Source organism: Amphiura filiformis, chromosome 1, assembly GCF_039555335.1.
Source record: "Amphiura filiformis chromosome 1, Afil_fr2py, whole genome shotgun sequence".
NCBI classification, from domain to species: domain Eukaryota; kingdom Metazoa; phylum Echinodermata; class Ophiuroidea; order Amphilepidida; family Amphiuridae; genus Amphiura; species Amphiura filiformis.
This window is the reverse complement of record NC_092628.1, coordinates 66,545,266-66,571,111: the sequence shown is the minus strand read 5'-3', so window position 1 is coordinate 66,571,111 and position 25,846 is coordinate 66,545,266. Positions and strand designations below refer to the sequence as shown.

The window sequence follows — 25,846 nt, the reverse complement described above, 5'->3', positions numbered from 1 at the left end:
ATAATTGAGTTAGGGAGAAAGTGAGTAGGCCTAATTCTAATAACACCACATATTTTTCTTCCATCTCACTACTAGGTGCCACAGTACCTTCTAGCTGCTGGATTTACTGGCATTGCATGTACTCAACCTCGTCGTATTGCTTGTATCTCTCTTGCCAAGAGAGTCGGGTATGAGACACTTCATGAATATGGGATGGAGGTTGGTTATCAGATACGATTTGAAGCAAGCAAGAGCAAGTCTACCAAGATCTTGTTTCTCACAGAAGGTATTTGTGTTGATAATTTTTCATGTTGTTTTGTCATTGCTATTTTAAGCATTTTTATGTATGAATGTATGCGATATGATCTGATCCAGTCAGGACAAAAGTTGCAATTTTCAAATTGAGTTGCATGGACAAATAGAGAGAAAAAAACCCCAATGAAATAAGAAAATCAGCAGATGAAAAGCTCATAACTTCACAAATAATGCAAAGTACTTTAAGCATGTTACAATAGAAAAGATCTCGATGCGCTTTACCAATATTAATAATACACACACAAAAATATGTGTCCTACTACCACTACCACGAAATGAGCGTAAAGTCGCAAGTTGGTAGTTTCAAGACATCCTGGCTGCTGTGTTGGTGTTCTTTGTTGCACTGTTATGCCTCTATGTCCTTTATGAATGGGGTCACAATGGGCCATTCACAAAGTCATACACTACTGGCTTGTATAGGTGCGCAGCAAACAAAGAAAATCAACTCAGCAGTCAGGATGTCTCGAAACTATCAACTTGCGACTTTATGATCATTTTATGGTAGTAGGACACATATATAGCATATTCTATTAACTCCACGACCCATTATTCAAAATCGAGCGCTGTGATTTGTTGAAACGCATCACGTGAAAGACCATTAATTAACAATAAAGTGACCAGGGCAACGAACTTTATGTTCTTCTTGCATCACAGCGCACAGCAATGCGCGATGCAGTATATTAGCGCTGTTACGCATTCGATACAAAGCATTACGCTTGGTTACGCGTTCAATATTTCTGCAATACTTGCTGTCACTTACGCTTTGGCTATGCGCTCCATCTTGAGGTAAACAACTTCAAATATTTGGGCAAAAAAGGGATATTTTCTCTTTAAATCGCACTATTTTGTGGTAATAGAATAGAAATAAAGGGTTAAAAAGTGTGTAGAAACTGTAAAAAAAAATTTCAGGAAGTCAAAAATGTTAAAAGAAAAAAAAAACCTTTTTCTGGAATTTCCAAAATTAGGGTCAGTATTCATTTGTACAGTAAAACAAAACAAAAAACTTTTTTCAGATTTTCCAGATTAGGGTTGGTCGGTGGAGGGCAAGCAAACAATCTTTTTTTTTTTTTTTTTTTACAATTAAGCATTTGATGTGATTTTGATGTTTTACGCTAATTATGAGAATATTGATAAAGAAAAGAAAAAGTAAAGCAATAGCTTAATTCATACTTTTTACACTTACTTTCCATCAGGTTTGCTTTTAAGGCAATTGACCTCTGACCCCTTGCTAAGACAGTACAATGTCATAGTGATTGATGAAGTTCATGAGCGTCATCTCTATGGTGATTTCTTGCTGGGAATTTTGCGCTGTCTGCTTCAGGAAAGAAAAGATCTGAAACTAGTTCTGATGTCAGCTACTATCAATATTGGCCTGTTTTCTGGGTATTTTAGTGGTGCACCAGTGTTACAAGTAAGCAGTACTGTTTTGCTTTGATAGATTACTTTTGTATCTATTTGTTTTTGTGAGTGGTTGTTTGTTTGTTTGTTTGTTTGTTTGTATATTAACTATCAAAACTGTTTTCAATGACTATTGCCCCAGGGGAAAAACTGAAATGAGATAAGTGAGACCCAATGAGATAGAATCAAAGAGTACCGACTCCGTCCTGGCCATGCCACTGGTGTTGCTCGGGTCATCTGGATTATTTTGCTATGTGCCTGGCAAACATCATTACAATATGAGCGGTTATTTTAGTTCTGTGTTTAACACATTGTGTCAAAAATGTGCACTAAGCATGCACAAATCTTTGAAACACTCAAACTTAAAAATGCAAAATATTGTTTCATCTTGGGCCCTTGCTGATGAAAGGTGGGGTACATTAAGTTTCCTCCATGAAAGACAAATAAAAGTGTTATGTATGGTGCAATTTCGAGTTGATAATCTTTGGGTATAATATCTTTGGTCAGACCAAATTTTTGAGCAGTTAGAAATTCCCTTGTCAGTATTGTCATTTTACTAGTGGTTTATTAGTATTAATATATTCTGAACTGCAACCTTCACATTACAGAATTATATATTGGTATACACATCCATAATTTTGAGCCTGCTTTGTATTTCTAATCTTTAATGTAGGTTCCAGGAAGACTGTTTCCCATCAAGTTGGAATATGTGCCCATTCCTGATACTGTAAGTAGTGTAAATACTCCTGATAATTCAGTGTGGGTATGTACAGGCTGATTCAAAAAGAAGTAAACTCATGTTTGTGGCGCTTTTGTACAAAATCTAGAACAAATCTGCTGTAAGTGAAAACATCACTGAAAAGAGCAGATTCTAAATTAACAAACTAGAGTTTACTTCTTTTTGAATCGGCCTGTATGTATGTTTGCAAGACAAAACAGAAAGTACAGGTCAATTTGAAGAAAAGATACCAACTTGACAAAATTCATTTAAATTTGGTAAACAATAATAATAATAATAAAACAAACAGATGATCAAAGTTGATTGCATTACATTCACAAGGCTTGTATACGTAGTGTTTTGTCAACAGCCATTTTATTGGCTATCCTAATTAATTTTTCAACCACATGTTTTCTACTTCCATACCGTATGATCTACTTTGAATGCTTTATAACAGGAAATAACAAGTCGCTCGGAGAAACTTGACCCCCGACCTTACCTTCGCATCATGCAGCGAATAGATCACAAGTATCCTCCTTCAGAACGAGGTGACCTGTTGATATTCATGAGTGGTATGTCAGAGATAACTGCAGTAGTAGAGTCAGCTAAGATTTATGCTGCACAGACTAAAGGATGGATTGTGTTGTCTTTGCATAGTGCCTTGTCAATTGCTGAACAAGATAAGGTTAGTCTAGTTCCACCTTTTATTTTATGGAAGAATTATGTAACTATGAAATTATTATAATCTGATCTACTGGACTTAATGTTTTTGTGAGTGGCAATATTTCACATCCTATCTCGGATGCATCATCAGGCCAACTGATGTTAAAGCGGCAAAAGTTACTTGACCTGTGAAGAGGATGTTACGTCACAGGTCGAAGATGAGCCAAACCTCTGAGGGATCTTCTTTATCGCTGAACAATAGGCCCTTTTACCGCTTTAACATCAGTTGGCCTGATGATGCATCCGAGATAGGATGTGAAATATTGCCACTCACAAAAACGTAAGTCCAGTAGATCAGATTATAATAATTTCATAGTTATTTATACCTGGATGAATGATAATCTTCATAAGAATTATGTACATTATTTTATGATACACTTTACAACTGAATAGCATTCAAAATTCAAATCTGTTATGAAGGTATCATCACTATTGTGTGATGAATGTTGTATTTCAGCACTATATATACTACAGGGTGTAACAAAATGATTTTTACCCAATTCTACCCATCAACATCCAGTGAGTATGGACAAGACTGTCCCATCAAAATGCAATAAAATATCCACCTTATTTGTAGATTTATGTAATAAAAGCTGTAGTCATTTCAAAAGGATCTAATGTGGAATTTGGGAGAAGCAGGGATTTTCATCAGACGACAAAGCTGATGGTACCAATCAGCTTGATACACCCTTTAGATGTACACATTACACTTATCCATTCTATAGTCAGGATTTCAATAGTATCAATAGCTGTATAGAATTGTAAATAAATACTGAGCTAACAAGTAGGTATGTTGAAGCTTAAACATTCACATGTTTTGTTTCATCTGTAGGTATTTGATATTGCCCCAGAGGGAGTACGTAAATGTATCGTATCAACTAATATTGCAGAGACATCGGTTACCATTGATGGAGTCAGATTCATTGTTGATTCTGGAAAGGTGAGTTGCAAATAAACCTTTGCTTTTTGATTTGTAGGTAAAAATATAAAATGATTGAAATATAAAATCATTTAATAAAATTAATATTTGTTATGACTATTTATCTATTACTAATTAATACCAATGGTGCTTTGACTCAAAGGTAGCCAAGGATCTTTCTCAATTGCAATTTGAATCCAGGATGTCTAGATTTCTTGACAATAAGTTTTACGATTTTGCTAACATACCTTGGAGTAATGAAATGAAAACATTCTCATTTTTTGTGAGATACTTTAAAAAATAGTCAAATAAACCTTGAAGTAACATAAAAAGGCAATAAACTTAAAAATATATTTGCCTTTTGAACAGGTAAAAGAGATGAGTTATAATTCAGCAGCTAAAATGCAGCAACTACAGGAGTTCTGGATCAGCCGAGCCAGTGCAGAGCAACGCAAAGGTAGAGCTGGTAAGTAAAAAGCACTTGCTTTGAAATTAATCACATTTTGACAGCCCTAGATTTTATATAGTTACTGCATTTTGTGTTCTTTTCTTTGAATTTAGTTTTTTTCGAAAAGATAACTGAGGACTTGGAAGATTCCATGAAAACACTGAGTTGTATAAAAAACATTATAGCTGTTGGCCCTAGGTTTGGCCAAAAAGTCACCGATTGTAGACTCTCTCTTACTGAAATTTACACCTATTTATCACATTGATACTTTATGGACATTGGTGGTGGGTTTTATGTGTGTGTTTTTTAAGAGACAATTAGTACACAAGGGTTACAAGTATTTAAGTTGTGGCTTAAATGCCCTATACATCTGAGATATAAGTTTTTATAACCATGCTGTAAGCATTGGTAAGACTTCAGGAGTAGGTTTTAATATTTTGGTAAGCATAGTGTGATTGGGGGTAACATCTTTTAGTTGCTCCAAGCTTCATGGTATGCATCAACAGTCATTGCAAATAGATTAATTATAAAATATCTTCTTCTACAGGTCGCACAGGTCCTGGAGTATGTTTCCGATTGTACAATGAATCTGACTATGATGAGTTCCAGGAATATTCCACACCAGAGATTCACAGAGTCCCATTAGACACACTCATACTACAAATGCTAGCAATGGGGCTGCAAGACCCTAGAAAGTGAGATGTAAAACAGTACTTAGAATATGTTTTATAGGGCAACAGTGATAATCGTGGTACATTATTGTGAAAAACAAAGCAAGAATTGGAAGATCCATCAAGATCTAACCAAGTGACTGTTGGTGATCTAGTGAACTTGACAGAAACTATATACAAAATAATAATCAAACTAGTTTGAGTTATTAAATTAACCAATCAGTTCTAGGCTTTCAAAATGTTAAAACTACAAACTTTTAACAAATGTCTTTAGAATAATCACAGAGCACAGTTGCAGTCAGTAGAGCTATTTACATTGATTTTCACTTCTTTGCTGTTGCAGGTTTCCATTCATTGAACCTCCTCCAATGTCTAGCATTGAGAATTCTGTAGTGTTTTTGAAGGAACAAGGAGCTGTGACTGGTGATGAGAAGCTAACACCTGTTGGTATGATGTTATCTAGATTACCTGTAGATGTTGTTATTGGAAAGATGCTTATCATGGGAACCATATTCCAGGTGAGGATTTTGATTCATATGTGTCAATATGTGACAATTATACAAGTCTGTCTATTTCTTCAATCTGTAGTCTGACATTTTAGAAGTCTTGGCCCAGTCAAGTAGATTTTAATAGATGTGACTTTGTTTGTAAATTTTTTGTTCACAACTGTTTTCCTGCTTCTCGTTCATATGGATTTGGGTGTGACGATTCACAAGTTAAATCACTTTTATGATTGTCTGCTGGAAACATGACAGAAAGTTCTTGTGATATTTGAAACATTCCATTCCATTTAGTCATTGGATTGTCATAACAACAACAACAGCTTTAAGAAGTAGATAGCCCAAGAATAAAAAGAATAAAAACTAAGTTTAAAACTGTAGTTTGGGTTTGATTTAGTTTTAACATACTTTTGACTTAGTTTTAACATACTTTTTCCAATGCCATCAACGGTGATAGTACACAATATTTTGAAAGTCTGTCATGTCAGGTTGATCTTTAAAATATCATATTTAACACATTTTATGTTCCTGTAGATGATGATTAAGAATTGCAATATCTCCATTGCTTCAACAATCACCACATCTGCTCATTTCTTATGTTTCAGATGATAGAACCAGTACTATGCATAGCAGCAGCATTAAGTGTACAGTCACCATTCACTGTAAAAGCTCACAGAGATCATGAGGCTATGGTAAGATATGTATTTGTTAGTCTTAAAAGGTAGGATTGCACAGCTAAGTTGACTATAATAGGCATACGCATCACTTTTGAAGGTAGTTGTGACTCTTGACTATGATCTGGTAATATTGTGCCTTCATAATATGGGAAATTCTGATAGAGGGGACTTGCGATCAAGATGTGATTTCAAATCCTGGTGGTTCCATAATGTTGCACATTTATTCAAGTCCTTGTATAATTGGGATAGGTGTGGGCCAACATGTGGTGACAATATAGCAGATTGGCTGTGTGAGGAATCACTTTTAGCACTATTATATAGTGCAGTATCTCTTCTTCATAGATGCATTTCTTTCACTGCACTCTTTATATGGAACTAAACTGACAATGTTTCAATTGAATCAATCCCCTTCCTTTCAGCTTGCCAGACGTCCATTAGAATCAGACCATGGGGATCCTTTCACACTTCTCAATGCTTATGATGAATGGATACATGTGAGTATCAAGTGATTTGAATGAATTACTGAATTAACTGGAAGTCTGAGAGTAGTGAATATGAAATATGTCACTCCAGTTGCTATCTCAACCACATCAATGTTCACTTGTTGCAAATTAGATTGGATGCAAAAGCCCCAAGGTCAGCCTAACAGAACTACAAATATTTTCATTTGAACTTAATAAAAATTGTACCTTTGTATTTTGGAAAAAGGCATTTATTTCAGTATGATGTGTAAACTATCTTTAAATATAATCAGTAAATAAAAAACTTTTGAAAATGAGACTGCTGTGATGCAATTGACAATTGTACAAAAATGTGAAAACACAATCATCCAAATTCAATGGTGCACTCTAATTAGTCTCAATACCAGAGGCCTATGAATGCTTCATCAGGTGAACAAAGCAGGTGATGCTCATAACCTCTATGTGTATATACACAAATCGGACTTGACGCATTCCTACACCTCACTGGCGGCCATAGCTGGGGGCCTTCTGTCCATTTTACGTGACGCCAGTATCATGCAGGCGTGCAGCGCAGTGTCAACACCCTGTATTATAAATATTTTTTCCATACAGCTCAATACTCTGTTGAAATCAATATTCTATTATTGACACAGATAAAGAAAGTTTACATATGCATTGTGTTATAGGACGTGCACCTGGGACTTAACTAAATGGGCTAAACGCGTTCCTTTATACCTAAAAAGTATAATTGTCATTCTCAAAATTAAATATATCTCAATTTTTACATTGGATTTCAAATTTTTTACATTAAAAATGCAGTAAAAGATATCCACAGCAAGCTGCAAGGCCCCGCTAATTAGTGTACTGCTTTTCGGTGAGTGTACTGGAAACAAAACCCTGGTTTTACCTGAAAACAAAATTTTTTCTTGTAATAGAAACATCATATGGGGTACTAGAGCATGCACAAATCGTAATGTGTAGATTATAGAAACGCTGTGGTATCTCATATGATAGTCATGGTATGCTTAGCCTGAGTCGCTCGGCCTATCTCAAACAAAATCGCGATGCGTAGCTGTTAAAAAACGAGAGGATTCGCTGTACCATCACAGCAATTTTAAACACGAAGATATAGGGATGATGACGATGTGCAGCGTTTACCGCTCCCCGTGACACAGCGCAAGTGCTACGCGTTCCGATGCGCTCGGGATAGTGGGCGTCTCGGATCGCAATCCAAAACGAACTAAGCTAGTTTGGCACGGATGGCCCCCCGCTATGACCGACTTAATCCTGACCATCACTTCGTCTATACTATTGCCCTTGGCTGGAGAAAGTTGTGATTGAGTGCATAAATCATATATATCTTTAATTTCTTCTTTACACTCTTAGGTGAAGGCAAGTGGGCAATCCAACTCCCGTAAGTGGTGCAAGAAAAGAGGTCTGGAGCAACAGAGGTTCTATGAAATGTCCAAACTCAAACAACAATTCAAAGACCTACTCATGGTATGTATTGAACATGTTCATTGTTAGAAAAATGTAAGAGAATGTCCTGGACATCATCCTGATAATCTGTCACATGCAGAGATACTACTTTTCCATTTTTAAAATAATTTTTTTGGGGGTGTTTTTAGACAGAAAATTCTGTATGTGTTTTTTTTAAATATCAAGAGTAAGTTTTAAATATTAATATTTTTCAAATATGAAAAATGCAGTTATCAAGGTACAAGAAAGGGACAAATGTTGTCCAAGAAATCAACATAATTTTGTTGTGGAAAATTGTCTCTATTTTTGAAAATACTTCATCTTATTCTCTCCCCCCGACCCTAGACCCAGCTGGGGCCAGCCCATACCTCCGGCTTGGTTCCATTATTTTGACAAAAGACCTAGTGGCATCTCTGCAATGTCAAAGTTCATCAAAAGGCCAAATATTCAAATTTCATCAATGTCCATTTCCTTATTTTCAGCCAGTTGAATGTCTGATTATCAGTCCCAGAACAACGCCAAATATGGATTAAAAGACCTTTGACCTTGGATGTACAACAGCATGTTATGATCTAATGGGAAACTGTGCACATCAACAAACACCATTTCTATCAAAACGGCAACGTCTGATATAATTTGAAACCGCATAAATTACTAGAGTTGGTTCTTCTCTTGGATTTGGACCAAGCTTTAGAATATCGAATGTTGCGTTTTGAAATAAAACAAACCAGAAATTTATCACCCATTGTAAAAGATATGCTACATGTACCGAATACATGTACATACATTGGCTGACCTTGTGGATTTCCTGGCCCAGCCATGCTAACCACATAAGGAGATTATACGATTAACCTAGTGCAGCTATTGTCATAGCAGGGTATTATTATGTAATACTCCTGATCCATATTTGGCGTTCTCTTGGACTGATTATGCAGTAATGTTACAATACTTATCATTAGAGAATGAATTTGGAGAAAACCTTCTGATAATTACAAACACTCGCTGAGCAGCAAAACCTTCCCTCTAAGCTTTTAAGCTGATTATCTATTTGTTTTCATGAATTGGAAGACATTTTTTGATGTATTACTGAGCTCAATCATCTGAAATTACTGGAGCGTGAGCCACCCAGGCTGGTGGCTCAGCATAGTATTTTATTAACAGAAGGTTTTCTCAAAATTTGTTTCCTAATGACTTATATGTATGTGAGGTATGTGTATGTTTGTATTATAATTTTGTGAAAACCTTTTGTGATTTGTTCATCAGGATCATAATTTACTTGGCCAGTTGACAGCAAGACAGCAGCAGTATAGTAGTGTGGAACGACAGAAGAGACATAAGGAGAGGTATCGACTCAAAGAGCTCAAAAGAAAACAACAAAATGCAACAAAGAGAAGAAAAGTACTCAAGATGGAAGATGAGGTACATGATGAGTTGATTTAATTTAGAATTTGATGGCAAAATAATTTTCTTATGAAATTATATATAGGCAGTCATTCAGTGTTCAGATAATATTCCTGTAGCAGTAAATATTGAGAATATTCAAATGGTCAAGCATTATGCTAATCAGTGCAAAATCTTCAAAGGCCATTTGGGCACTTGGGTTTGAAAGAACTCAAATTGTAAAATTTGATGTTAAACTGGTCCACTTTTTGTGACACTTGAAGTCTGCATTAAAACTGACTTTGGTGACAAAAATTTTACAGGCCTCAAATCATTTATCATTTATTCCATTTATGTGCACATTTTACATTTATATTCATTTATAATTGTTACTCAAATTGGATGATATATTTTAATCATAGGACTTTGAGGTCAGTGACCCAGATGAAGAAGAGGAGGATGGGACGGCAATAGCTGATATTGAATTCAAATTGAAACATGACCTGAATGAAATGAAGGTAAGAAAAATCCACAGGATCATATGGGTTGGTATTCCTCTCATAAATGAAGGTAAGAAATATCCACAGGATCATATCATCATTCCTCTCCTAAATTGGATTTGCCATTTTATATGTCCAAGCAATTAAAACAACCAATTTGTTTTAAAGATTTGGGATAATGCTCACCAATGCTCACAATATTCAGGGTAGAGAACTGCTTGATTTATCGGCATTTTGGATACTCAGTGTCCTTGCTTGATATTATGTTATGTTTTTTTTGCGATTGTTATAATGAAGATGTCTGATTCTGAGTAGATACAAAGTTTGTATTTGCATTGTTTTGGTCGGAGGGGGCATGTGTGTTGCTCACCCCACCCCGCTGAGGGAAGGCACCCAGCTTCTAGTATTTCATGGTATTTGTTAGGGTTAGGGTTAAGACATCTGCTTTTGTACATTGGAATAACATGTACATCATACCTAAAATCTGAACAACATATTACCATACTGACACATAGTACCACCTTCGAGTTTTTTGAAAAATTCCAGAAATTGTAAAAAAGGCTAAATGCCAGGTTCATCATGGTTGATGTTTAATATGCAAAGTTAATTGTGTTCATGTCATAGTCTATTAATGATTTCAAAATTAATGATAATTGATGAAAACAGTGATTATAATCTTGCATTTATTATTGATTTCTGACATTTTCAGACTGCAGCCAACTTAAATAGAAGTCTTAACCTTCGTGAAATCAATCTCCTCAAGGTGATCCTATGCAGCGGTTTATATCCACAACTTGCCTTAGCCGATGACTGTAATTCTTATAGAAGAGACTCAGATCAAGTGTTTCACACCAAGGTAAGCCTTCAATATTGCACATTGTTGACTGATGGAAAATCATCTCTTACCCCTCAATATATACCAATTTATCCATAGCTCTCAGTCCTGTTATTTTCTCCTGCATCAGAATGTGGTAGTTATTGCACCACTGCTTCTATTCGTAGAGACTAAATGGTTATTCTTGTTGTGCACCTGGCAATACATATTACCGCACTACGCCCAGGTGTAATGGGAAGCTGTTATGGAATAATTCATGGGCAATATAAGTGTAATGTTTATGTAATTGACATTGGCATGTTAATACAATTTTCAAAATTGCCAACATAGGCTTGATTTTGTCAGATTGCATGGCATATCTCCCTGACTGTAAAGTGTGGTGAGGCTTGTGGGTCAATGTCTAGGCATTGTCAAGAGTACTATAAATCACTGTGTATTTTGGTGGGTTTTTTTAGTTTTTTCAATTTTTGTTTCTTTTTGTTACAGATTCTTCTAATGAATTCAGATTTGTTTAATGTAATTGTTCATTTGTATTTTGACCACCCAGGCCAAGCAATTTGTTGTACTTCATCCTACTGGTGTATTCTCTACCAACCCAGATGCCCTCAAACCTCCAGAAACTGGAGATGAGAAGGATAACCCCAAAGGTATCATGAGTAGCAGACATCAGTTGCTGGCATATGTGTAAGTCAGTGACAAGTATTGACTTGGCGTGTTCATGAATATGAAATAAATAAGCAAAATGGCAGCATAGATAGTTTTGAGGTTGATGTGAAAATAATGAAATCTAGTATCACAACAGCTACAGTTAAGAGAGTGGTGACTTTTGCAAAGGAACAATTAAGACATTTTGATTGGTAGGATTTAGAAAAAGGATGAGTGGTTAATAATTTTAAACAGTAAAAAATAGAGGTTTTCAAACCAAAATTCCCTAGTTGTTGTATTGAAAGCAAGCATAGGAAAATATATATTAAACTAATATAGCAAGCATGTATGAAAATGTATATTAAACTAACAATTTCCCTTTCAGTCATGAAAGCATAGGGAAATACACACTTAACCCATGATTCCCATTCAAGTTAACTGTCTACATATGTAATGTTCAAGTGTGATGAAGAGAGCACAGTGATGGGCAAGATACATAAATAATAGCATGAAAATCTAAAAAGATGATGTAAATGACAATGGTGAATGTAAATATATGAAAAGGAGTTTGAAGCAGAAAGTTTAGATTTTTCACAATAGTGTCACAACTGCAGTTATTAATCTCTAATTATGTCACTAAAATGCACTAACATAAGGGTTGTAGACTTGAAAGACTCTTGGTGTTAGTACAACCTTATTCCAGTGGTTCTTTTGCTAATTAACTTCCTGTGCTTTTCCACTGATGTAGGTCATTATTGGAAACCAACAAGCCATACCTAGTGAACACAATGAGAGTACCTGCATTACAGACTGTCATGCTATATGCCAGAAGCCTGGATACTAGTGAAGATTGTACAAGGTAAGCTTATGTTACTCATAATATTTTGAACTATTGAAGTATGACCACAAATACAATTTTATTTTTAAGTTTAATGACAAAAATGTCAATAATTAATATTATATACCTCATATATAGATTCCTGTAATCTGATTGGTTGAAAGTGCAGTCATTGAATTAACTATGCCCGCAAAATGAACTATGGACCGGTCCATGGAAATGAACTATGGACTGGTCACGTGCGTCACGATCAAACTGCGCGTTTTTCCCAGCGTAAAATGATATTACGCACACGTTGATGTTTTCACGCGTTATAATCACGCAGAAATCGCAGATTGTAATCTGTGTGCCGTTCGCATTGAAACTATTAATTTCTCTTCCCAAAATCAATGCTTTTAACCAAACAGATGACAAGAATCTTAAGATTTGGTATATAAAACAAATATTGACTGCTTTTTATTAGGGGCAAGATGAAAATCATAGGCCCGCAGTAATCTCAAAACCATGACTATGACCCTCGGCTACACCTCGGGGCATAGTCATAGTTTTGAGATCACATTGGGCCTATAATTTTAACCATGCCCCTCATAGCAGTCAATATTTGTATATTATTATACTGCAACCAAACACAATGATTCAAGCTGCCTTGCTTAGTTTCCCTGGAAATGGAAGATGTGGATAGGTGTCTTTATATTATTAGCAAATTACATGAGGATCGAAGGTCCAATTTCATCACATGCTATTTCACTTTGAATGATCTTAACCCACACTTGTCACTTGTAAAATTTTAAAGTGGTATTTCAGTACCCTTTGATATGAGGGAAAAATACAATATATAGGGCCTATAAACGAACACTTAATGGGATAACCCATTTTCGTCACTTTGGCTTGCAAAATCAAAACAAAACAGTCGTCAGCCCTAGTTTTTTACAGGGTCAATGAGAAAATAATATTGGCTTTTCACAGATACCAAAATATTGATTTTGATGGTCAAAAAGTGGGCAGACTCAAAGAATGCTCAATTTCCATTGGATGATGTGAAGATGCGGTTGTTGCTCCGCCTGTAGGTATGATATATTCTTTTCCTATGTTTTAATCTTTTTGACTTTATATTGTTGCTGCTTCCTATTTGACAGAATTATTGCAGATGAATGGTTAGAGTTACAATTTGGAAGCACAGAGGAAGCTGAGCAGCTAGTGTCAGCAGTACTACAACTCAGGACTGCCTGGGACAGACTCATGCAAATGAGACTTCAAGGTAATTGTGGACTGCCTCATCATGATATTGGTTCTGGCTGTATTAGCTTTGAAGTGTCATTCACTAATATGTGTTTGTGGCCATGTAGGCCCCAGTTCATTCATGAGTGTCAGTTCTTTTGGCCCGAGTTTGCACAAAACCAGTTTTTCTCAAATTACTGTTAAGAATATGAACTCAAATATACTCTTCACTCTGCAGTGATACAAGTTTTTTGGAAATTATAGATTTATTGATCCACAACATATATTTTGCCTGCATGTTTGTTCAAAATACCATATTTTCATATTCTTTGAACCTTTGTTTCATTAACTTTGTTTGTTGGATGGTAATGTGAATTGGCTATTGGTACATCAGGCATGTGTGCGTTTTTTCTTTCATTTTGTCAATATCTTCATGGTTTGCAGTTTGATGGACAAGACATTTAACACATCTGTGTTGTATATTTGATTACAGATTCCATGCACGACCGATCACAAGCTTCAGAGTTACTTGATAATCCAGTTAATCTGCGTACTGTCAGACAAGAAAGACTTCTAGCATCGAAGTTGGCTGAACTTCTACAGAGTCATATAGAATATTCCATTAAAATGCTTGCCGCAGTAGATAAGCAGCATTTGTATGTAGGACCCATGTCATCAGGTAATCTTGATTTTGTTTTAAATTCCTTAGAACCTTGTGGTATGTTACTGTAAAAATACTATGCAATACTAAATTTCAAGAAAAACAAACCTTCTATAAACTGACACTATATGATATTTGATAACTGACAGTTTGCTTGATATTTCTTTCTTTTACAACAGGGAGAGGTCAAAGTTCAAAGCTTGATACCTTCTTCACAGCTCATAGTAAAGATTGCAAGCCACATCCTACTAAAGGAGGCACCCAGGTCAATGAGTACTTCACATATGGCTGGTAAGTCATTCATATGGCTATTTGTACGTAACAATGGACTCTTCCAGTTGAAATACATACATCCTCCATGGAAGACATGACCTTTATCTCCCACAAAGGAGTGTAAATTTCAAATGGGGTAACCTGAATGGGTGACTTTATTTGACCCTCTGTGTGGAAGTTAAGGTCATATCTGCCACAGAGGTTTATGGATCTCAACTGAATAGCTCAATACCTTTGATGTCCCAGAATAGTATGAATCCATGACAGTATGGGATACTCAAGTAACAATTTTGTAATGGGCATTGATGATTTTGGGCAAGCAGAGCTTAGAACACTTTACTCTGAGGTATAAATACCTTCATGCAAGGCTACTCAGAGTTATACAGCATATGGAATGAAGCAGGTATTCATGTCAGCAATGATGAATCCAGGAATGCAACATGTTTTATGTGTGGGGTCAGTTATAGTAAAACATTGCTTTGTTATACATTGTCAATCACAAGCAATGATATGTTATAGCAAGTAGTGATTGGAATACACACAAATCATAACCGCTATGCACTTTAAATCAGATCTTTGAACATGCAAGTTGAAATGGTAAGAGAATTCAATAATTGAAAGTTTATGGGAACACTGTTTCAAGGGATCATTTTGGTCAGTAATCATGCATCAATATCTTTGGGATAAGAGATTAACTAGTCTTTATTGTATCCTTTTTATGTTCTACAGTTTGCACAATGTTGGAACTAGCCTAGCAGACTACAGTGGTGTGATGCGTAGACATTGGACATGTGAACAGTGTCAACAAACTATGGTTGTAACAACACTAGAAAGACTACAACATGAGATGCAGTGTGTACAAAGCAAAGGTAGGTGCACATTTACACTCCGGGGAAAACTTTTCGGACAAAATATTTCATGCGCTTCACCTCATGTTTGCTAAAAATATTGCTTTCCCCTGATTTCTTATCTCAAGTTTCTTCTTTAAAGATTTCATGTCCCCCCCCCCCTTTTTTTTCCTAAAAAATTTTTTTGTACCCCCATTCCGCCAAGATTGAGCATCGCACATAGCTGTTTTGCATTTATAGTATTATGCATTTAAAGATAAAAAGATGATTTGCTATTAGTAACTTTTATTAATATGTTATCCGTTCTTCCTTTTTCCAGTGGACAATACAGAAGAAGTGAAACAAGGAGAGAGCAGTAAAACCAGTTCCATAGAATCCTTGAAGAAATCTTACTTCTGCCCTGATTGCCAGCAGGACATGTCTTTAACAAGCACAGAAATATTGAAGCATAAAAGAACTCACAAAGGTCCTGCACAGACATGAGCATTTAACAAGCACATTATGTATTGAAGTATACAAGAACCCATAAGGGCCAACGGAAGTAAATAAGATCATATGGACAAAGTTTCATTGAATGCTTGTCGCTCCTCCTCAACTGTTGCCATCTTTATGTGTTGCGGTATCTGTGGATATCTAATTTATGCGCATGTATACTAATTTGGTGATGTCATCCATTTGTCTTGAGTGATGTGCAGATTTTGAAATTGTTGCCATTTCTGCATAACTGTATAAGCTGGTGAATTAGCTTTAACTAAAGGGTTCATTAATAGAACTGAGGGCATGGGCTCATGATCGATTGTTTGTAAAAATGAACCCATTCATAGATTACAAACCAGAACATTTTGATATTTTTCAAAATGTGATTTTCTTTTTTTTTAATCCCACAATCACACCCTAAACATCCAAGCATTAACATTGTTTAGGATCAGCTCTTGACCAATCATGTCTGATAAGTAAGTATTACTTGGATGCGGTAAGGATGATAGGAACCATGTATGGCAATTGAGAGGATGTACCATGTTTACAAAGCAAGAAATAGCCCTCAGAAGTTGAGATCTCAGAACCCATTTTTGACATAATTTAAATCTTTCAAGATAAAAGCAAGGCCTGGGAAACAAGCTTAAAGGGTTATAGTTTTATATCTCATCAAATTACAACAAAAGCCTTATTTTTTCTCTTGTTTTCAGCTCGTTTGTTTCTAAGTTTTTACAAAGAAATATGGTGTAATTATACTTATACATGAATTTTGTCAACTAAAAATTCAATTTCCTGTTTGAGAATATGGATTTGTGTGCGAAGATAAGATTATTCTTTGGGGGAATTGCTTGTTTCAGTTTCCTTGTCACAGCATTTAAACCTATGGTGTAGCCAACAGACAAGGTACAAAACACACCAAGTATCGGAAAATAATACAAGAGGAATTTTTAGAATATAAAGATTTGAGCCAGATATACCAATGGGGAAGAAGACAAGGACAAAGGAAGATAAAAACAAGATAGTATGTAAACCATTGCTGCAATAATAAAATTTAGTGCACTAAACAAAAGGACAAATTATACAGTTGCCTGGATACCAAGAAAGTGCTCATCAAAAGAAAAAAAAAGTATACAGTTGCTTGCATGCCAGGAAAGCGCTCATCAAAAGAACAAATTATACAGTTGCTTGTATACCAGGAAAGCGCTCATCAAAAGAAAAAAGTATACAGTTGCTTATATACCAGGAAAGCGCTGATCAAAAGAACAAATTATACAGTTGCCTGGATACCAGGAAAGCGCTGATCAAAAGAACAAATTATACAATTGCCTGGATACCAGGAAAGTGCTCATCAAAAGAAAAAAGTATACAGTTGCTTGTATGACAGGGTTCGAGGTTTGAGTACGGTTTCACTGCCAAATGTGTGAAAAAAATATTTAGGTGTGAAGAATACTTCTAAAATGAGCATATACAGTATTTCTAAGGTAAAAATGTCTGAATTTTCAATTTTTCTAACTTAGAATACTGTATCTTAAGTCGTTTTGGGGTTAAACATGGATTTATGGCCATTTTTACTGAAAATGACCAGTTTTAGATAAAAAAAAAATTCACCATTAATTTTTAATCCCTAATATTTTCTACTATATAGATAAATGTTGTCTTCCTCTGTTATTTTGTATTACCTGATGGTTTATTTGTTCAAATAAAACTGTTTTTAATTGATTTCATCGCTTACTTTGTATACCATACCCGGATAAAGTTGAACTTGAAAGTGAAAAAACGAAGCCCAAAAAAGGTCATTTTCGAGAGATTTGTATCTTAGTTTCGCCATAAAATTTGATCTAAAGAGGCTAGAGACCTCATTAACCCCTCATTTTAATGATATTTCAATTTGCCACACACTGATAATAATTTTAACTTCCTTAAAAAAAGAGAAATTGAAGAAAATTGCAAAAATGTTACCCATACCCCTAAGCGTGAAAAAAATATGGCAAATTGTAAAAAAAAATTATTTCGGAAAAACTTATGGAGGTACAGCTCTGAAAAGTTGATCGATTGTGCACTCTACCAATCCCCCAATGGAATGATGCCATGTATACTTTTTTCAAAATAATTTTTTTTACGACTCAGATTTTGCCCCATTTTGAGGTTCACGCCATTTTTCTGATGTATCAACCCCTTAAACCCAAAGGTCACACCCATAAAAGTTATTCCAGGAAGAGCAGTCAATGCCTTTCATGTTGTGCCCTCAAATATGTAATTATAAAGGGATGATCTGATGATAATACGACCACCGATGATGAAGAATCTTTCAAACCGGGAGATGTAGTATGGGCAAAGCATGGTTGCTACTGGTTTCCAGCTAAAGTCATTTCCCCAACTGATGTACCTGAACATCTATCTGAAGTTCTATCCTGAGAAAACTGAATCAGAATCAAGTAATAGTCAAGTGGTATGGTGAAGAGAACTTTAGTTCTGTACTAGCTCATCACATCAACCATTTATCAAAAAAAAAGTTGATGCAGCCCATGCTGCTAGATCACACAATATTCAGCTGCGCTATCAACAAGCCATTTCTGATGTCAGGGGTGAATAAAGTGCTATGCTTCAGTATAAACATTTTAAGATTGTGTAAAGGTAATCAGTTATACATTAACACTTTAAGAACATCATTTCTTTATGAGTTTAGACATCAATAGATTTATTGTCTTGACACTAAACCTGACAGCTATATGTTTACTAAATATATAGGAATACAGGGGCCTCAGTACCAACATCATTTCATTTTCATACATGAGAACAGTGTTTAAGCAGTCTTTATAGTTTGTTTAACATATTTATAGATTCAAAACAACTTAACTGAAGTAATAATGCTCTGTAACTTTTTTTAAATACAGTTGTGTTCCAAGTAGACTCCCAGGATTCTTCGTAAAAACAACATGCGCTTAGAATTTGTTACATATCTTTAAAATGGTGATACCCTGTGTATTAAAAACTTCAGAAATGGACTCAGCACAAAATTCTAGTCCAGAAAACATGTATAATGTTATGATAACATGAACTTCATTTTTCCCCCATTTTGGCAGTAAAACCGTACTCAAACCTCGAACCCTGTCGTATACCAAGAAAGCGCTGATCAAAAGAACAAATAATACAGTTGCCTGGATATCAGGAAAATGCTGATCAAAAGGAGACACTTTTGGGCAGGTTATCAATTTTGAGGTTTTTACATATCTTAAATATAGAGATATTTTGCACCACAACGCCGTTTTCCACAATGAAATCAGACATTCCTAAGCGAAGATATTGAGTTTGTAAGTTATGGTATTATAAAATTGGAAATTGAGATGTCGGCCTTTAAAAATATTATTGACAATGTTGAGAGTAGGAATTACCTTGAAAGATGTCTCAAAAAATACAAGATGTCAGTTATATTCCGGTCTGAAACTATTAGACAATATTTTTAACAATAATAAAATCACAAATTCGCAACAAACCCAAATTGTGAAAAAATCACCCCGGGGCAGATTTTTGGCTATTTCTCCATTTACGATCCTGCCCAAAAGTCTCTTTTTGACATGACACGCCACAAATTATCCAGTTGCCTAGATACCAGGAAAGTGCTCATCAAAAGAAAAAAGTATACAGTTGCCTGGATACCAGGAAAGTGCTGATCAAAAGAAAAAAAAAGTATACAGTTGCTTGTATACCAAGAAAGCGCTGATCGAAAGAAAAAAGTATACAGTTGCTTGTATACCAGGAAAGTGCTCATCAAAAGAAAAAAGTATACAGTTGCTTGTATACCAGGAAAGCGCTGATCAAAAGAACAAATTATACAGTTGCCTGGATACCAGGAAAGTGCTGATCAAAAGAAAAAAAGTATACAGTTGCTTGTATACCAAGAAAGCGCTGATCAAAAGAAAAAAGTATACAGTTGCTTGTATACCAGGAAAGTGCTCATCAAAAGAAAAAAGTATACAGTTGCTTGTATACCAGGAAAGCGCTGATCAAAAGAACAAATTATACAGTTGCCTGGATACCAGGAAAGTGCTGATCAAAAGAAAAAAAGTATACAGTTGCTTGTATACCAAGAAAGCGCTGATCAAAAGAAAAAAGTATACAGTTGCTTGTATACCAGGAAAGCGCTGATCAAAAGAAAAAAGTATACAGTTGCTTGTATACCAGGAAAGTGCTGATCAAAAGAAAAAAGTATACAGTTGCTTGTATACCAGGAAAGTGCTCATCAAAAGAAAAAAGTATACAGTTGCTTGTATACCAGGAAAGTGCTGATCAAAAGAAAAAAATATACAGTTGCTTGTATACCAGGAAAGCGCTCATCAAAAGAAAAAAGCATACAGTTGCTTATATACCAGGAAAGCGCTCATCAAAAGAACAAATTATACAGTTGCTTGTATACCAGGAAAGTGCTCATCAAAAGAAAAAAGTATACAGTTGCTTGTATACCAAGAAAGCGCTGATCAAAATAACAAATAATACAGTTGCGTGTATAACAGGAAAGTGCTCATCAAAAGAAAAAATTATACAATTGCCTGGATACCAGGAAAGTGCTCATCAAAAGAAAAAAGTATACAGTTGCTTGTATACCAGGAAAGCGCTGATCAAAAGAACAAATAATACAGTTACCTGGATACCAGGAAAGTGCTGATCAAAAGAACAAATAATACAGTTACCTGGATACCAGGAAAGTGCTCATCAAAAGAACAAATTATACAGTTGCTTGTATACCAGGAAAGTGCTCATCAAAAGAACAAATTATACAGTTGCTTGTATACCAGGAAAGCGCTGATCAAAAGAATAAATTATCCAGTTACCTGGACACCCGGAGAGATACTTTTGTTCCTTCTAATCATTTCAGAAACTTGTTTTTAACATACTATAACAATTCCTGACACCATATAGATTTAACATGTAAAACGGGGTGGGGTGGTCAGACTTACAATGATACTGGAGTCTTTTTACTTTGTATTGGCAAAATAATAAAGACGGGGCGAATCTGATGATGTGCTATATTGCAATTTGCTGAGAATTTGTGTGCCATTTATGTTAGTATCAACAGAAAGTAAGTCAGTACCAACAGTGTCCATAATTTGATGTCACTGTGATGCAGTAGTGTAAAGAGCCACGTGGAGGAAGACTGACCCCTAAAAATATTTTAAGGGGAAATCTGGGGGTGAAATCGGTAGTGAAAGAAGGAAAAGTAGTGTTAAATCAGACCTTCAAGTTCCAACTGAGACAATTTCTTTAAATAGAGCGTTATCACACCAGCACTGCTATAACATAGAGCATGTCTTTGCAACAGTAATGTCAAAATTAATTTCAGTTGAAAAATATGTAGTTATTGAACCATTTTGTGAGAAACATTAATAAATTGTGCAAAACGAAATATTCTTTTGTGAAGATTATCCTTCATCCAGGTAGTATTACTTGAACAACGGCAGCTTTAAAGATTGGACTGTTACTTCTATATATCCATCACCAATTCTTTGGCTGACACAAGTAGGTGTATTTGTTGCTAATCAGGCGAAGGTAACCATCGGTGATGGCGGCAAAAAGCTCCATCGATGTTGGTATGATCATGGAGGTATATAGATTTACATATATACCTCCATGGTATGATGGCATCGAAGCAGGTCAAAATGAAAACGAATACGCATTCGCCGCTGGCAAACCTCAACCTACGATCAACAAAGTCGACATATTGGATGAGATCCGAGCACTTGGATACAAGTTGACTAATGTTACTCATATCAATACACCGCCAGATATTGAGCCGATATTAGTGCCTTTTGTGGTCCTGCAATCTGCCAACATGTTTGAGTTCCAATTGGAGAAGTAGTCTGGATGGACTTGTTTACACATATATTTGCTATTTTCCGATATAAATGGTCCGTTTCAAATATTTCGTATTACACGGATTTTGTAACTCCTATTCTTATGTAATCAGCTCTCTACTGTAGTCTCTGGATTTGCTTGAAAGTTCTTGATTAGTAACCTTCTTTGGGGAAACGGAATAAATTACGAAAGGCTTTGTTATATGAGGCAAAATACTAAAGACTTGAGCGGAGCCAATGGTTCGTTTCAAATTATTGTATTGCATAACTATAGTTTCTGTACTCGATATATCCATCACCAATTCTTTGGCTGACACAAGTAGGTGTATTTGTTGCTAATCAGGCGAAGGTAACCATCGGTGATGGCGGCAAAAAGCTCCATCGATGTTGGTATGATCATGGAGGTATATAGATTTACATATATACCTCCATGGTATGATGGCATCGAAGCAGGTCAAAATGAAAACGAATACGCATTCGCCGCTGGCAAACCTCAACCTACGATCAACAAAGTCGACATATTGGATGAGATCCGAGCACTTGGATACAAGTTGACTAATGTTACTCATATCAATACACCGCCAGATATTGAGCCGATATTAGTGCCTTTTGTGGTCCTGCAATCTGCCAACATGTTTGAGTTCCAATTGGAGAAGTAGTCTGGATGGACTTGTTTACACATATATTTGCTATTTTCCGATATAAATGGTCCGTTTCAAATATTTCGTATTACACGGATTTTGTAACTCCTATTCTTATGTAATCAGCTCTCTACTGTAGTCTCTGGATTTGCTTGAAAGTTCTTGATTAGTAACCTTCTTTGGGGAAACGGAATAAATTACGAAAGGCTTTGTTATATGAGGCAAAATACTAAAGACTTGAGCGGAGCCAATGGTTCGTTTCAAATTATTGTATTGCATAACTATAGTTTCTGTACTCGATTTTGCAACTCCTATTTGATAGAATCCAGATTTGCTTGACAGGGCCCAATTAAGTGACTGGATGCGTGAAACATCTCAATATTGTGACAAATGGTATGCCCATCAAGTACACATCGAGACTTAATATTATTTTGCAACTCTCGACAGCTGTTTTCTGTTGACTTGTACCTGATAATAAACAACTCACATAAAGAAATTCCGCACTTATATAACCCGTCCTACACTAAAATCTGATCGTGTTATGACAATTTGATAGATAAGGTCGTGTGTAGAATCTTGTTAGCTCCAATTTGATACAAAATTTGCTACCAAACACTACAAAGATTGATACCAGTATATGATATTCGGTGCATTTTCAAAAGTTGCAAATCAAAACGATATACGCGGTCGAAATTGCTTTAAAGCGTGGCAATGTGGTCAAGCTTGCTTGTCCACGATGGCCCTTGACGACTATCCCAAGTGCGCGCTTTATTCAATTGCTAATTTAAAACGCATGGATTGTCAGAATGCTTTACTGATGAATACTAGGGCATGATGCGATCGATATGACCAGAGAAGATGACGTAGCAGTTGTTTCGGGCTATGTCAATGGTCGCGCTCTTATCTATCTGGCATTCACCTCTACAGGCCCGCGTGGTCCGTTTTTAATTTGTAACTTTTACAAATGCACCAAATGTCATATACTGGTATATGGTATCAATCTCTGTGAATTTAGAGAGTTTGGTAGTAAATTTGGTATAAAATTGGAGCTAACAAGATTCTGCACATGACCTTATCAAAGCTTATCAATCAGATTGTCATAACAAGAATAGGTTTAAGTGTATGTCGGGTTACATAAGTGGACTTTCTTTATTTGAGTAGTTTACTTATGTGGTAAACTTAATGAATTGCGGAAAGCTTTGTTGTTGTTATTTAGTGAGACAAATTACGAAAGACTTCAACAGCGCATAAGCAAGTAGAGATGTACCACAGTGTAGATCTGCTAACTTCATGAACCGAGTTATAATATAATGTCTGTAAATGTTCAAAGGTTATAACATGATATTGAAGTTGTAATGACCTTTATCCAAGTGGTAGTCAAAAGAACAGTATATAGCTCAAGGTTCATATTTACTTTTCACTTGATTTCCATGAATACGTTCCTGTTCAAAGTGCATTCGGGAATGATCAAGAATAAGAAATAGCTGCTACAGACAATATTTACATATTACCGTTACAATGGCTGATGTAGTGACTCTAAGTGTTGGCGGAACTGTGTACACGACTTCTGCAGCTACTTTAAACCGTTTTCCCGATTCTACATTAGGACGATTAATGAGACAGACCAAGCAACCAGTAGCACCAATGACAGAAACTCCCATAGACTTTGAGATAGATAGAGACGGCTCGTTATTCCGCCACATCCTTGGCTACATACGCAACAACAAACTTCTATTACCCAATGATTTCGCAGAAATAGATGCCTTAAAAGTGGAAGCCGCATACTACGACATCCCCAATTTGATCACTGATATCGAGCAATGGCAAAAAAAGAAACATTTGACAGTGGAAGAGCGAGTGTTTGTTCAGAGTGGCACCGGAAGGCAGTATAATGGCACCTTTGTAGATTGGACTGCCATGTCTGAAGATCGCGCACCCATTCTATGGCTGGCACAAGTTGGTGTATTTGTTGCTAATCAGGCAAAGGTAACCATCGGTGATGACGGTAGAAAGATCCATCGATGTTGGTATGATGGCATTAAAGTTGGAAACGATTACGCATTGCCGCTGGCAAACCTCAGCGTAAGATCAACAAAGTCGACGTATTGGATGAGATCCGAGCACTTGGATACAAGTTGACTAATGTTACTCACATCAAAACATCGCCAGATATTGATCCGAGATTAAAGAATTTCGTTCACCTGAAATCTGCCAAGATGTTTGAGTTCCAATTGGAGAAGTAGCCTGGATGTGGAATACTCTGGACTATTTATGTAATTTCTCCATAATCTGTAACATAGGAAGGAGACGGGAGATATCGTTCGCATTCATAAGATTTAGGAATATAACCAAAACCTGTGGTTTAGACATGTGCATAGAAACAGAATGACGTCGAAACGTCGCAACTCACGCATCGCGTTTCCACACACCCTGGTCATCACGTTGTTAACCATAGCACCTGCATCACCATCCCCGGTTACGGTTCGCTATCTCTAAGGTTCGCTATCTCTAAGGTTCGCTATCTCTAAGGTTCGTTATCACTAATTACGAAAAAGGTTCGCTATACCTAAGGTTCGATATCACTAATTGTGAAAAAGGTTCGGTATTTCTAAGGTTCGATATCACTAATTTTAAATAAGGTTCGCTATCTCTAATTTTAAATAAGGTCCGCTATCACTAATTTATTGAAGGTTCGCTATCACTAATTTAAAATAAGATCCGCTATCTCTAATTTTAACAATCCCGGTATCCCTAAGGTTCGCTATCTCTAATTTTAAATTAGGTCCGCTATCTATAAGGTTCGCTTTCTCTTAATTAATTAGGGATAGCGAACCTGAAACAAAATTAGTGATAGCGAACCTTAGGTATAGCGGACCTTTATTGGAATTAGTGATAACGAACCTTAGAGATAGCGAACCTTCAATAAATTAGTGATAGCGGACCTTATTCAAAATTAGTGATAGCGAACCTTATTTTAAATTAGTGATAGCGAACCTTATTTATAATTAGTGATATCGAACCTTAGAACTAGCGAACCTTATTCTTAATTAGTGATATCGAACATTAGAAGTAGCGGACCTTTTTTTAAGTATAGCGAACCCCTTTCTCTATTAGAGATAGCGGGATTCTGATCTCCATAGACTTTACACGTTAGTGATAGCGAACCTTAGAGATAGCGAACCTTAGAGATAGCGGACCTTAGAGATAGCGGGATGTCACCGCATCACCGAGTATATCGCGTTTCATCAATGGAAATACATTCGAAATCTACGAGGTCCATTCACAATTTGCACCAGAATCAAATTACACGTTAATTGGGAAATCAATCCTGAAACCCCGGGCCTGAAACTGATACTGATTTTACTATGCGATCCATACCCGGACCCGGATTAG

The 25,846-nt window shown here is 36.0% G+C and overlaps 2 protein-coding genes across 3 annotated transcripts in view; both read left to right on the top strand.

The window, feature by feature from the left end:
* Nucleotides 1–19,081, top strand: part of LOC140151372 (probable ATP-dependent RNA helicase DHX34) — a 36,675-nt gene extending 17,594 nt beyond the window's left edge. For both annotated transcript variants that reach the window (XM_072173695.1, XM_072173687.1), the window contains exons 7-27: nt 76–265; nt 1,488–1,705; nt 2,366–2,419; nt 2,868–3,095; nt 3,966–4,073; nt 4,422–4,518; nt 5,048–5,195; nt 5,515–5,689; nt 6,277–6,363; nt 6,768–6,842; nt 8,196–8,309; nt 9,552–9,707; nt 10,091–10,186; nt 10,878–11,024; nt 11,551–11,687; nt 12,397–12,507; nt 13,623–13,744; nt 14,198–14,383; nt 14,545–14,656; nt 15,368–15,507; nt 15,806–19,081. In XM_072173695.1, coding sequence (XP_072029796.1) covers nt 76–265; nt 1,488–1,705; nt 2,366–2,419; nt 2,868–3,095; nt 3,966–4,073; nt 4,422–4,518; nt 5,048–5,195; nt 5,515–5,689; nt 6,277–6,363; nt 6,768–6,842; nt 8,196–8,309; nt 9,552–9,707; nt 10,091–10,186; nt 10,878–11,024; nt 11,551–11,687; nt 12,397–12,507; nt 13,623–13,744; nt 14,198–14,383; nt 14,545–14,656; nt 15,368–15,507; nt 15,806–15,969 — 2,865 coding nt within the window. In that variant the 3' untranslated portion in view covers nt 15,970–19,081. The remainder of the gene's footprint in view (nt 1–75; nt 266–1,487; nt 1,706–2,365; nt 2,420–2,867; nt 3,096–3,965; nt 4,074–4,421; nt 4,519–5,047; nt 5,196–5,514; nt 5,690–6,276; nt 6,364–6,767; nt 6,843–8,195; nt 8,310–9,551; nt 9,708–10,090; nt 10,187–10,877; nt 11,025–11,550; nt 11,688–12,396; nt 12,508–13,622; nt 13,745–14,197; nt 14,384–14,544; nt 14,657–15,367; nt 15,508–15,805) is intronic.
* A 4,890-nt stretch (nt 19,082–23,971) lies between these two features.
* LOC140162444 (BTB/POZ domain-containing protein KCTD6-like) lies at nt 23,972–24,592 on the top strand. The gene has a single exon (XM_072185687.1). The coding sequence runs from the start codon at nt 23,972–23,974 to the stop codon at nt 24,590–24,592; it is 621 nt and encodes a 206-aa protein (XP_072041788.1).
* Nucleotides 24,593–25,846: the final 1,254 nt, after the last annotated feature.

Bases quoted from the DNA above. Each gene is read 5' to 3' on its own strand.
- LOC140162444 (XM_072185687.1), top strand. From the start codon at position 23,972: ATGGCTGATGTAGTGACTCTAAGTGTTGGCGGAACTGTGTACACGACT.